At 42.7% G+C, this 14,759-nt stretch overlaps 1 protein-coding gene across 2 annotated transcripts in view; it reads right to left on the minus strand.

Moving 5' to 3' along the window:
* Nucleotides 1–6,436: 6,436 nt before the first annotated feature.
* The window catches only part of WDR63 (WD repeat domain 63), a 131,332-nt gene continuing 123,009 nt past the window's right edge, over nt 6,437–14,759 (minus strand). For both annotated transcript variants that reach the window (XM_029618353.1, XM_029618352.1), the window contains one exon: nt 6,437–6,855. In XM_029618353.1, the coding sequence (XP_029474213.1) occupies nt 6,709–6,855 (147 nt within the window). In that variant the 3' untranslated portion in view covers nt 6,437–6,708. The remainder of the gene's footprint in view (nt 6,856–14,759) is intronic.

Here is a 14,759-nt window from a genome sequence, read left to right on the forward strand (position 1 = left end):
TTTTGCCTATAGGCAATTGCGTGATTTTTGTAATACGCATAAGATGACCTCGCTGATTACGCCTCATTTCTGGGTGGTTCACAAAGTAGTCTCTATTCACAAACCGCAAAAGTTCACGATTGCGACTTTCAATCAGGCCCTACTGTTACATCTTCAGAGTGATGTAGTCACCAAAATCTGGCAACAATGGGTGCAGTGGCCTGAATTCACTCTTACCAGTCAGGAGTTTTTATCATGCTTTGAGAAGATCCCGGAATGGTCAGCGAATGTGCTGTATCGGGAGATCCAATTTAAATTTTTGAGACGGTATTATATGGCGTCTGACAGGGCTTTCTTGGCCCACATTACGTCCTCTGCCAAGTGCCCCAAGTGTAATGTAATGACGGGCACCTTTACCCATCAATTTTGGTCGTGTAATGCTATTTCTTTGTTTTGGACGGAACTTATTGGTACCTGCAGTTCTTTGCTCTCCATGGAGCTCCCTGCAGACCCTACTCTCTGGCTCTTTGGGCTGATGCAGACTTCCACTGTGGGGCTAGGAAAGTATGAGCTGCAATTTTTACGTAGAGTAAGCCTGACTGGGAAAAAGGCCATTTTAGCTTGTTGGATTTCCGCAGATCCTCCTCAACATGACTTATGGTTCAGGTTGTTGATCAAGCTATTCACTCTGGAGTATACCTGTGCCCAAACAGCTACTGAACATAGACAGAAAATTATGGGTAATATTTGGAAGCCGTTGGAGCTATATCTTAAGCCTAACATAATACCCTGATTAGGTACTAGATGGGGAACGGTCTTTGTGGGCACTTGGAATCATTCAGTGGAGTAATTCGCACTCATAGCTAGACTCACACCCATGGGCATTTTCGTACCTCATCCAGGTATTTGCTGTGTTAGTCCAGTACTATGGCTTATCCCTCACACAAGTTCCAGGGGTGGGGGGGGGGATGGGAAGGGGAAGGGGAGGGGGGATTGGGGATTAGTTGGAACTGTTAATCTGTTTATAACTGTTTATCTTGAATGCCAAAGTGTGTGCTACTGATTCTTCCCCATTATGTCTGCCTTGTTCTTTTATGATATCGGTTGATTTAGTATTTGAGATTGGAACCCGCACACCTAGAACCTTTTGCTTTATTGATATGCTGGCGCTTCTTGACTACATGTGGTTTACAGAATCCTATGTCATTGCTACAAGTGTCATTGCGTTGTCTGTCGTTATTGTAACAGACCTGTTATTATGGGTTGCTTGTACATTTTACATTTTGGATTTCTATGTTCAAAACTCAATAAAAATAAGTTACAAAAAAAAAAAAAAAAAGCTGGTTAATCAGTCCCCAGAGCATAAAAGTCTGAGAAATACTGCTAGATGTAACTAGGGACCTTCGTTTTAATTTTATTTTTTCCTGGAAAGTTCAGTGTTATAACAACAACAACAAAAATCAGTGGAAAAATGACAGTTCCATTGATTTTTCTCCTGTTTGTTATAACAAAGTAATTTTTCCACTGACTGTGTTATAACATTTTTATTTGCAGGCACAATAAAATTAAAACTTAAAACGAAGGTCCCTAAGCATAATTTATCTAAGCAGAAGCTGGGAATGCTATATTTTCAAACACTAAGCTGGAGAATTGAATTACTCCTAGGGAGACCTATTTCAAAATCCTCATTTAATAACAAAATACGTGGAGTATAAAAAAGGGAGCCTGTGTTTCTGGTGCTGTCATATTTCTCACATCTGTTGATTGTTTAATAATCAAAACTTCAAAATCTTGGTAAACCCAGTATTTTTATATAGACTATATGGGAATAGCTATGCACTATGTTTGTAGGACCATACCTCACGGGGTCTAGGTATTATAACCTGACTCTTTCTTATGGGTTTAGGTCCGTGTTACTTTGAATTTTTTTCACATTTTTTTCTTTTTCCTTTTTGCAATTATCACGCTCACTTTTAGCACATTTTTTTAAACCTTTCATTGGATTACTATCAAGCTAATAGAAACACCAAACATAATCGCTTATCAAAGTACTTCAAACGTCACTTTTTTTCTTAGCCAGACAGTGCTTCATTAAACAACAGTACTTATCCTGTGTAACTTATCCTGTGTACTTTGATAAGCGATTATGTTTGGAGTTTCTATTAGCTTGATAGTAATCCAATGAAAGGTTTAAAAAAATGTGCTAAAAGTGAGCGTGATAATTGCAAAAAGGAAAAAGAAAAAAATGTGAAAAAAATTCAAAGTAACACGGACCTAAACCCATAAGAAAGAGTCAGGTTATAATACCTAGACCCCGTGAGGTATGGTCCTACAAACATAGTGCATAGCTATTCCCATATAGTCTATATAAAAATACTGGGTTTACCAAGATTTTGAAGTTTTGATTACAATTGTGGTACCTGAAATATATATTATATATAAGGGCCTATAGTGTGTAATTGTTTAATAATGCCACACTAAACTTGCAGTTTGTGGTGCTGGTGCTGTCTTTTGAAAATAGCCTAATGCTATTCGCCATGCTAAAAAATTTGCTGTTGGCAGAATTCCCCTATGTGTCAATCCTCATTTCCATTGGCTTCTCAGGTGAGCAGGCGGATATTCATTCTGCTGTGAAACATGGAAAGAGTGAATTCACCCATATAGAGTTTAATCTGCCCTTCTCAGATACTTTTCATTTCCGCTTGAGAAGCTCTGCTCAGACACACAGGGCACCTGACCTTGCCATCAAAACCTAGCAACAGGCAGAGCACGAATATCAGGTAGAGTCTTCCTGCTTTAATATTAATGAGGTGTTACTCACATTGGTTAATATTACAGTGGTGCAGCACAGTGGCTTCCAGTAGCCGATGGGTGGAGCATTTATTTATTGGCAGTTGATAATTATTCTGGAGCAGCTGAAGGTCTGCACCAAAGTTAAAAACCTTTAACTTAGCCTGGGCACAAACTAGCAGCAAGTACCCTGTTTGTTTCATTCCACTGCTAAGTTTCTCCATCCAGGTCGCGTTCTCTGGGACTCTCCATTGACTGGCTGAGGTGTTTCACGGATAATAGCATGGGTTGTCTTTCTTTCCATTAGTTGGAGACAGATCAAAACTTAGGTAGTGGCAGAACTAGATTTATCAATAGGCACACTAGGCCTACACCTACAGCGGCAAAAATCTGGGAGGAGCAGCAGGCTGTTTGAAGACTTGAGGCCTTTCAATTGTGCTGACTTTCACTCAGCAGCCCTCTGCTTCCTACAAACGCATGCTTTTTACCCACATACAAGGAGGGCATCTTTCAAAGTCCTTGTACCTGGATCAATGGCGTTTGAAAATTGCCCTCTTAATGTGATAGGAATGGCTGAGAAAGCCAGGAAAGATTCAGAGGTCCATATTCAGCTGCTGGACGGCTGGCAAAGTTAGCCAGATAAACTTATGTGGCTAACTTAGGATTTTAAGCAGAGGGACGGTAAATTTCATAACTGGCGTGCGGGCACACATGTGCACATGTTCGTTGGCCTGTGCCCGGGGATGCGGCTGTTTTATAACATACGTGCGCATATGCACGCATGTTATAAAATAGCCTGGCCGCACACAAATGTGCACTGAATTTGAAGTGGACGCACGCTTGTGTGCGCAAATCCTGTTTCTACCGCATAAGCGGGGAATTTGAAAAGGGATGCGTGCCGATGCCGTTGCCAGTTTTCCCAGTTCGCCCAGTTAAGTAATAGGTCTTCCAAACCGACCCTTAAACCCCACTGATCTGCTTGGAATTTTTGGTTTTATCACTTACACGTCATCCATAGCAGAAGAAGGTTACGTGGCAGGGGAGCCCGGCGCGCGCCACTGCAAGAAAGTATTTATGTGCATAGTTCAGGTTAAAATTCCAGAACACCCACGCTCCGCTCCACCCAGACCATGGCCATTCCCTGCCCCTTTTCAGAAGTTCCAAGATGTGCACACAGTGGCATTTCTGCACGTATTCGGGTGGCTTTTAAAATCCACTCAGCGCTTGTCGGCCCAACATAGTCACACATCCCCTGATTACATGCATCGGGCTTAAAAAAAATTCCCTTTTATGGGTGCACCACTGAATATAGCCAGTTATCTAAAAATTAGCTGGATAAGTGTTGTCAGTTAACTTTAGCACTGTTCTTCAGATGCCCTAAAGTTATCCAGCTACGTTAGCTGGATAATGCTGCTTTGTGCCAGACTGTGTTACATAGCTGGTTAAGTATGTGCACAGATGGCATTTTATTTATTTATTTTTTATGTATAATCTTTTTTTATTGGCAAGTCATAACGTACAACAATATGCAAGAAAGAAGTAAACAACAAATTGCCACCATTATACAGCACATTGAAGAATCGACAATCACAGAGGCAACCATGTCGGAGAAATTTTTTTTATTTATTTGAGGTTTTTCTTTACCGATATTTGTCAGGGACATCATGCCGGTTTTTAAATCTATGTGCATTTATCTTTTATGAAAAAGTACCCACTGGAATGGTACAGCAGGCTGCGAACCATGGAAGTCGGGGTTCAAATCATGCCGATGCTCCTTATGACCTTGGGCAAGTCCATTCTCCCTCCATTGATTAACTGATTGATTGACTGAATGATTGATTTAAAAGAACTTGCTACCCACGCTCTCCAATGGGTGGCAATATCTTGAACAAAAATCCAACCCCTATTGAAATTATCCAATTATCTACTTTGCATGCATTTACATGCATAAAATTTACAAATGCATGCAAAGCAGCTAACCGATAAGTAATGCTATGCAAAATAAAATAACACAACTGGCCGAAGCTGAACTATTTTCCAGCAGTTAGCTGTAACTGAGGAGTTGTAGCTAACTATTCCCCAGTGCATTGGGATGTTAATGCACATCCCGATGCTCTGGGGCTGCTATTTAAAGTGCTTGAAACCTACCCTTCCAATAAGCAAAAATCCCCCCCCCCCCCCCCCCGGGTTCTGAACAGCCCCCATTCCTGCTCCTGCCACCACCTGTAGAGGTGGCACTAAAGTAAAAATTAAAAACAATATTTGCATCACACTGGGACAGGGCATCGTCGTGCAAATGAAACATTTTTTTCTGTTTTAATTTTTACTTTAGTGTCGCTTCTACAGGTGGCAAGGGGGTGGGTGGGAGTCTCCTCAGACTCCCTGGGGTGATTTTTGCACACTTTGAAAGGGTGGTTTTTTTTTTGGGCTGAGTGGCCCTTTTAGAAGATGGTGGCTTCATGCGAAGTGGGCCACCAGCAGGCGTTTTTGCCCCTTTCCCCATGATTTTTTTTTTTCTTGCGGAGTTTTTCTGTGAGAAAAAAATATCGTGGAGAAATTGCTGTGATAGTGTCCCACGGAGGGGCCACATATCGTGGAAACTTTCCCCTTCCAGCAATAAAATATGACAGCATAATAAATGACCCTCTTAAACTGCAAACCCTCCAGGGCCAGGGAAACACCTACTGTACCTGAATGTAATCTGCTTTTAAGTGGCTGCCCAGTCACAAAAGGCAGAATACAAATAAAAAATTTAAATAAAAGGCAGGTGCAAAGTTCCCCATGAAACTTATACACATACTTTTGTTTTGAAAAATGGTGCAGAGTCTGTGGGTAAAAAATATTCGCAGAGTTGTCCCAATGTGGACAAATTGAACAGTGGCCTTAGAGCACCAGTGATTTGCTGCATAGACACTAGTCAGTATGGGCCAGAGTACCTGCTCCATGTCTGATGGAATCACTGCCAGATGCACTTTATCCAACTTGTAACAGTGACATGCAAAATATAAATATCAACATGACTTTGAATCAATGTTTTTACATTCAGAGGGGCCAATGCCTGAAATTCAGCGAGCTGGTCTTTAATGCACAAGCTAATTTTTTTAAACTTCCAATGCAGTAAATTAATGGTATGGTAATGTTTTGGGAGTTAAAAAAATGCACACAAACCAGAACATGTGTGCAAAGAAAAGGCTTAGCGCATAGCAAACATGATTTATGCAAATAACTCATTTTATGTGCAGAAACAAGGTTTCTGTGCACTGATCATGTTTTCCATGTATAAAGTATAATTTATGTGCACAGAAAATGATTTCTGAACAAAAGCACTTTTTGTGCATAAATCATACATTATGCATGGAAACATTTTGTGTACATAAAACATATTTTCCATACATAAAATATGAATTATGCACACAAAAAATATTTTCATTGCGGAATGCATTTTTTGTGCACATAAATCATATTTATGCATGGAAAACATGCTTTCTGTGCACATAATCCCAGCTATAGGTCTTGGCATCAGAACTCCAGCTTTTGCCCTGTATATTGACACTAGTGCTGCAAACTTTATTCCACCTCAGACTAGGAGTTAAGTTTCCAGTGCTAAGAAAAGCCAGCACCCCCACTCTGCCTCATTAGCACGGAATTTCCATGTGTAGGAGCTAACTTAAACACACATTGTTGTGCGCAAAACTCCTTGTGAGGAGCTATTACTTGGTGACCAGAAAGCAGTACAGGAATTATTAGTCAAACTGCATAATTTTATTTTATTTTTCTTGATGGGGTAGGGAAAGAGATGGACAATCTGAGACCTTGTATTCCACATATAGCAACATTCAACCTTGTATGAATAATGGTCCTGTAAGAAGAACTGTCGTATTTTTGCAAGTCAGCCAGTGTCTGGGATTTCTAGAGAGATGTTATAGAAGCTGGTGCTATTTATGTTAGGAACGCAACCTCTTTTTCTTGATCTACTCGGAGCCCAAGTTCTATCAAGATTTTCTTCTCGGTGTTCAAAAATTGTTCATAATCCTTAGCTAGGTCTTCGTCAATTTCATCTTTTGATTTAGGTATTAAACTGCCCACCTAAACAATGATAGCGGAAAGTCACAGTTATTTATTTATTTAAACATTTGTAGCCCGCTGATCTAGAAATCTCAGCAAGTAACAACATAACATTCACATTAATTAAAACAACAAATGTTAAATCAATAGACAGACATAACTAATAGACAACAGAGACATAATCTGTACAAGTTGTTAAACGTTTAGTCCACACTCATCAAGTAACTGGAATAGCAATTTTGCCTTCAGTCGGCAAACTAAATGCAGTGGAAAATAAATAGCTCTTCAACGTTTTCATAAAACGTAAATAATCATTTTCTTGTTTTAAAAATTCTGGAAACTCATTCCAGAGAGTAGGATTAATAACCGGAAACATCAGTTCCCATGAATCCTTTAAATGGATGGATTTATGAAAACAGTATGGTAAGGAGATTTCTGGAAGAAGACTGAAGTGAGTGAGCTGTGGGATATCTAATCAGCTCTGGGAGGCCTTGAGGCAATGAGTCACTGATTGCTTTAAAAACTAGAGTAATGATTTTAAATTAATATGCCGGTGCATGATTCTATAGCCCCTTAGGCAGACCAATGTAACAGCACGCCCCCAAACCCACCCTGATTTGAATGTGCCCTCTAATAGTGGTAGATGTATAGATATATGTACTGTCTAAATCAGTGACGGCTAACCTATGACACGCGTGTCAGAGGTGACACGCCGAGCCGTTTTTGCTGACACGCGTAGCGTTTCGGGACTATCGATTTTTTTTTTTTTTTTATCGGCTGTGCCGAGCCTTTTTTTTTTTTCGGCTGCGCCAACCCTTTAAAATTAGTTTTTTAGTATCCCTCCAGCCCCCCCCCCCCAATGCCCCAGGGTGCAGGGAGGCGCATGCGGCGCAGCGACAGGCAGATAGGCAGGGCCATGGTGAGGCTCACTTCACCACAGCCCAAAGAAAAAGATCGTGTTGAACGCGCTGATGCTCCTCCTCCTTCCTGCCTGTGCGGCCCCGGAAGTAAACGTTGCCGGAGCCGCGTGGGCAGGAAGGAGGTGAAGCATCAGTGCGTGCAGAAGAGGAGCATCGCTTGCACTTACGGGCCGCCGCGAATCATCTCAGCAGCCGGAGAAGAGGAAGAGGCCCAGTAGCAGGGCCGCCGCGAATCTCAAATCGCAGCGGCCCGAGAAGAGGAAGAAGCCCGGTAGCAGGGCCGCTGCAGAGCCCATCCTGCGCGACCCACGAAGAGGAGGCCCAGAGGTGAGAGAGAGGCTGAGGGTCTGTGTGTGTGCACGCGCGTGTATGACATGAGTTGAGAGATTGTGTGTGAGAGTGAGGACCTGAATGTTTGCAGAGACTGCATGTGCTTGAGCAAGACAGCATGTGGGAGTGAGAGAGAGCCTGTGTGTGTGAGAGTCATACAGCATGTGCCAGTGAGAGCCTGTGTGTGTGTGTGTGTGTGTGTGTGTGTGTGTGTGTGAGAGAGAGAAATGCATGTGAGAATGAGAACCTGACTGTGTGTTTGAGGGAAGAAAATGGAGAGAAAAGAAACAGAAAAAAAGACAATATAAAAGGAATTGGCAAAAAAAAAAAAATAAGAAAGGGAAGGTGGAAAAAATAAGAAAGGGAAGGTGGAAAAAAAAAAAAGCCTGTGACCAATCAATTAGAAAACTAAGATCAGACAGCAAAGGTTAAAAAATATATATATATTTTTAGTGATTGGCACATGTAATCTTTGGGAATGTGCAAGAATAGTAACATCCCCAATAGTCATGTGGCAGCAGTGACAGTGGCAGCAGAGGAATGAGAGAGGTTCCGAGGTTGCTGGCAAAAGAGAGGGGGGTCTGCATTTAATGTGTGCATGTGAATGAATGGGACTCTGCCTGGGGGTGTATGTGTGTGAATGCATAGGTGCCTGCCTGGGGGTCTGTGTGTGTGAGAATGAATTGGTGCCTGCCTGGGTGTGTGTGTTTGTGTGTATGTGAGGGAGCCAGTGAGTTTGAGAGCATGAGTGTGTATGAGAAAATCCAGGGGAGTAAGAGTTTGTGTGGGAGGGGCGGTGGGGGGTGGAGGGGGAGAGAGTGTTTTAATTGAAGATTTAGCCGATGAAATTCAGCAACAAAAAAGTCACTAAGCAGGCAAGGTAAAGAATTATTTGTTTTTGCTTTATTAATAAATACAGTACATATATTAAAATTATAACTTGTTATTAATTAGAGCTACAAATATCACAATTATGGATTTTTCTAGAAGTGACACACCTCCCGAGTTATGCTCGGTTTTTTTTATGAATTTTGACACACTGAGCTCAAAAGGTTGGCCATCACTGGTCTAAATGAATTAGCTGCATTTTTTAAATGCTGACCCATCAAAATTCTATGTTAGGAGCGCGGCCTTCAGGCCCTGTTAGGAGCGCGGAGGCGCAGTCCCATCTCAAGGGAGGATGTGCGCCCTTGGATTACGATGCGGCTCAGGGAGGAGCGCCAAGACACTGCGAGAGGTGAGCAGGTACGAGCACGGGTGGAGCAGGAGCAAGGCTGGGCTGAAGACAAGGCGAGGAATATCCGGAACAGAAACAAGGCAGGCTCAGCCTTGCGAAGTGGACTATTGGGTGAACTGCTTGTCCAAAAGAACTGTCACTTCGGGACATACTGTCCAAACAACAGTGGAAGGTGAAGGTGTTTTTTTTAATGGAAGTAGCTCTCAGCTGAGACACTGAGGAAGCCATGACTCACGCTTGATGAGCCTTGGCAAAGTCTATAAACTGTGATCCAGCTGGAACGTAGCAGTGTGCTACACAGTCCACTAGCCAACTTGACAAATTTCTTTTGGTTACTGCCCTCCCCAATCTGTTGGGAGCAAAGGACATGAACTGCTGAGAAACTTGGCAGTGAGGCTGAGTCCTCTGTAAGTAATGTGCCAGGGCTCTCTTACATTCTCCTTTGTCTGCATGTGGCTTTGGGAAGAACATAGGAAGTACAATTGCTTGGTTTGTGTGAAATGCAGATACCACTTTCAGAAGAAACTTAGGTTGAGTTTGGAGAGAAACTCTGCTCTGAAAGAACTGAAGATATGGCGAATAAAAAACCAAGGCCTGCAATTCTTTCACTTTGGATGCTGAAGTGATGGCCACAAGGAACGTTTTCCAGGTTAGAAATTTTAGGTCTACCAACTCAAGGAATTCAAAATAAGATTTCATGAATCAAGCCAGTTCCACTCTAAGATCCTATGGTGCTGGTAGTTTTATTTATTTATTTATTTATTTAAAAGTTTTTGTATACCGACATTCGTTAAGAAAAACATCACATCGGTTTCCATACAACGTGAACATAGCCAACAGGGCTTTACAGTGTAACTAATAATAGAACTGGGAGGAGGGGAGGGGAGGAGGGGGGCGGGGGGAGGGTAGCCAGGGTCTTTTGCTATATATACAGTAACGCGAAATACACTTAAGTATATATGTACAAATTATATACAATAAGAATACAAGGAGGGATGGGGGGCATTAATTACAGGAACTAAGGGAGGTGGATCTGGAGGGTGAGGGAAGGGGCTGGGAGAGTAGGGAGAGAGTGAAGAGGAGGACGGGGGGGGGGGCAAGGGGTGAGGTGAGGGGGGCGTGGGTGGGAGGCAGGACAGTGGGTGGGGGTGGGCTCATGCGTAGGCGTGTGGGAACAGCCAAGTCTTGAGTTTCTGTCTGAATTTCTTAGGGCAGGTCTAGAGGCGTAGCTGGGTAGGCATTGAGTTCCATAGGGAGGGTCCCGCTAGGGATATGGTGCATTGTTTGGTGGCTGTTAGTTGAAAGAGTTTGGGAGAAGGCGTGTGTATAGTTGCTATATATGGCGTTCTTGTAGGTCTGGAAGTGGAACGGATGTGTAAAGTGTCTGTGAACCATAGCATGTCTGGATTATGAATAACTTTGTGAATGAGTGTGAGAGTTTTAAATTGAATTCTGGCTGAGATGGGGAGCCAGTGGAGTTGTTTGAGAATAGGTGTAATGTGTTCTTTTCTGCGCGTGCCTGTGAGTATTCGCGTGGCTGCGTTTTGTAGTAGTTGCAGTGGGGCTATGCTGTTCTTCGGTAGACCTAGGAGTAGTGCGTTTGAGTAGTCTATCTTAGATAGGATGAGGGCTTGTAGGACTGTTCTGAAGTCGCTAGGGTGCAGAATAGGTTTAAGTTTTTTGAGGGTGTGTAGTTTATAGTAACAGTCCTTGATGGTGGAGGAGATAAATTTCTGGAGGCTGAATTGTGAGTCGAGGATTACACCTAGGTCTCTTACGATTTGCGAGAAGTCTAGGGGGGCAATTGGGGAGTTGGCGGGGGAGCTGGGTAATGGGTTGATGTGTTGGGGTGCAATGATCATGAGTTCAGTTTTGTTAGCGTTTAGGGCTAAGTTGAGTTGAGTGAGAAGGCTGTTGATGGAGGAGAGGGGCACTTTCCCATCTTTTTAGAGCGCAGGAAATGGTGTCAGTGATGGGTATGAGAATTTGCACATCGTCAGCGTAGATAAAGTGTGGGAGACCGAGATTTGAGAGCAGATGGCAGAGGGGAAGGAGGTATATGTTAAAGAGAGTAGATGATAGGGAGGAGCCTTGGGGTATGCCCCTTGTAATATTGATGGATTCGGATTCGTGGTTTTCAATGTTAACTTTGAAGTGTCTGTCACTGATGTAAGATTTGAACCAGCGGAGGGGGGTCCCGGAGATGCCAATGTCAGATAGTCTATCGAGCAGTATAGAGTGATTGATGGTGTCGAAGGCTGTTGAAATGTCTAAAAGGGCTAGAATGTAGGTGTGACCTTTGTCTAAACCTCTGATGACGTAGTCAGCGAGGGAGATCAAGAGTGTTTCGGTACTGAAGTGCTTTCTAAAGCCATGTTGTGAAGGTTAGAGTATCTGGTGCTGATCGAGGTAGTTCGATAATTGTGTGTTGACGTTTTTTTCAAGAACTTTAGCAAGGAAGGGGAGGTTGGAGATGGGGCGGTAGTTGGATAAGTCGGCAGGGTCAAGTTTCGGTTTCTTAAGGATGGGTTTTACAATAGCTAGTTTGAGCTGGTTGGGAACATCTCCAGTGGAAATGGAGGTGTTGATAATGTCAGCTAGTGGTTGGGAAATGGTGTCTGGGATAGTCAGGAGCACTTTGGTGAGGATCATGTCAGAAGGGTGGGTGGTGGGTCGCATTTTCTTAAGTATAGCGGAAATTTCAGAGGCGGATGTGTGTTCAAAGGTGTCCATTTTCTTGTCAGAGTTTTTTGGGATAAATTTGGTTGGTGAAGGAACGGTGGGAAAGCGGGAGGAAAGGGAGGTGATTTTGTTGTGAAAAAATTGGGCGAGCTCATTACATTTGGTTTTGGGGTCTTCGCAGTGTGTTGTCTTGGGAGAAGTCCTGGTGAGTTTAGCGATGAGCGAGAAAAGGGCTCTCGGATTGAATTGGAAATTGTGAATTCTGGCGGCATAGTGGTCTCGTTTTGCTTTGAAAGTGTTGGATCTGTAGTCATGCAGTAGGGTTTTGTATTTGGCGAGTTGCTTGGCTGATGGATCTTTGCGCCATACTTTTTCTTGGGTTCTGAGTTCGTGTTTTTGGAGTTTTAGTTCCGGGGTGTACCATGGTTGTTTTGTTTTAGAGGGAGTTTACCGACTGGAGGCTTGGTATGCCAAAGCCTCTTCATGAACTTGGATATTAAAAGTTGGAGCAAGATAGGAGGTCAATTCACCCATTGATGACAGTCCACAATGGCACTGAGATGCACCATGACAGAAGAAGTACTGAGGCTGATGATGACAGGAAATAAAGATACTGGAGCAGGTCCCTCAAACCACACTTAAAGAGATCCGGAAGACCAGATTCACAGCATTCATACCATGGGGTCTGAATAGATACATCCCAAGACACTAAGGGAGATCAGAAAGGTTCTGACAGGTCCACTGAAAGACTTGTTCAATAAATCCTTAGAATCAGGAGTGGTGCCGCAAAATTGGAGGAGGGTGGTCGTGATCTCGCTTCACAAAAGTGGGAGCAGAGAGGCGGCAGGAAACTACAGGCTGGTAAGTCTTGCCTTAGTGGTGGGAAAATTAATGGAAACCTGCTGAAGGAAAGAATAGTCATCTATCTACAATCCCAATGGGTTGCAGGAGCCAAGGCATCCTTGTTTTACCAGCGGAAGGTCATGTCAAATTAGTTTGATTGATTTTCTTGATTGGGCAACTAGAGAGTTGGATCAAGGAAGAGCACTTGGAATCTATTCTGAGGAGAGAAGTGGAGTTCCTTAATGATTTGGTTCAAAGGCCAGTTTTATTCAGTATCTGTAAGCAATATCGTGAAAGGGTTAGAAAGAAAGGTTTGTCTTTATGTGGATGACACTAAGATCTGCAACAGAGTAGACACACATGAAGGAATGGAGAGAATAAAAAGTAATCTATGAAAGCTTGAGGAGTGGTCAAAGGTTTGGCAGCTGGGATTCAATGCCTAGAAGTGCAGAGTCATGCATCTGAGGTGCAGAAATCCAAAGGAGCTATATGTGATGGGAGGCAAGAGACTGATGTACCCGGACTGGGAAAGAGATCTTGGGGTGATAGTGTCAGATGATCTGAAAGCAGCAAAGTAGTATGATAAGGTGATGGCTAAGGCCAGAAAAATGCTAGGCTGCATCAAAAGAGGCATAACCAGCAGGAAAAAGAAAGTGATATTGCCCCTGTCTAGGTCATTGGTGAGGCCACATCTGGAAAAACATGTTCAATTCTGGAGACTGTATCTTAAAAAAAAAGAGACAGGATAGAAGCGGTCCAAAGAAAGGCAACTAAAATGGTCTGCAGTCTGCATCAAAAGCCATATGGGATAAGACTGAAGGATCTAAATAGGTATACCCTGGAGGAGAGAAGGGACAGGAAGGATATCATACAGACATTTAGATACTTGAAGGGTATTAATGATGCATGTGAATTGAGCCTTTTCCAATGAAACTAGGGGTCATAATATGAAGCTCCAAGAAGGTAGACTCAGGAACAACATCAGGAAATATTTCTTAATGGAAAGGGTGGTGGATGCATGGAATGCCCTCCCAGTAGATATGGATAAGATGAGAACTGTAATGAAATTCAAGAGAACATGAGATAAACACAGAGGATCCCTAGTAACTAAAGGATGGAAATGAAGATAAAGGGTAACCTGCAAGGGGGAGCGACAGTTATTAAATTAGCAGAATAAAAATAAATAAATTAAAAGAATAAATAACTAAAGCATGCTGGATATTTTTATGCCATCAATCACTATGGTTACTATGTTACTCTTATTGCACTCACTGGGCTTGTCCGTAAACCTCAGTGTCTAAATGCTTAAGGAATTCTTCAACATCTCTGAGCCTCCAGTGGTCAATACAGTTCCATTGTCCAAATGCTTCTTTGATGTTTCAGACATGGAGTCAGAGGACTCAGACTTTTTCTTTAGCTCCTTCAGGTGGGCCAGTTGACACATCCTATGAATCTTGATGGCTAATGGCTCCATCTGTAAGCAGGTGTTGCAATGAGCTAAATCATTAGATTCTCCTGGACACTTGTAGCTAATCTCATGACAGTTGCTCACTAACAGAAGATGTTTTCAGTCTTTGACAAAATCTGAAGTTGCTGGTTTTTCTTCTGACATGCAGGATCATTTATCATGTTACATTAGGGCCTTAATGCTAGCCCTGTGACATTTGCTATGCAAATGGAGGAGTTTGGACGGAGTTAATGGTAATGAGAAGCTCCTAACGTCAAATGTGATAGAGTAACGCACAGCAATGCAAGTAGAGAGTGCATTTTACAAATCAACTCCTTTCGTACCTTTTATCGATTCAAACAGCAGAAAATCTTCAGTGATGTCAACTTTGCTGTTCTTACCTCCTACTGTGTATGTAAAACCACCCCCTCCAAACTTACCCCATTCCCCCAAACCCCACACCAAG

This window comes from Rhinatrema bivittatum, chromosome 10 (genome assembly GCF_901001135.1).
Source record: "Rhinatrema bivittatum chromosome 10, aRhiBiv1.1, whole genome shotgun sequence".
NCBI classification, from domain to species: Eukaryota; Metazoa; Chordata; class Amphibia; order Gymnophiona; family Rhinatrematidae; genus Rhinatrema; species Rhinatrema bivittatum.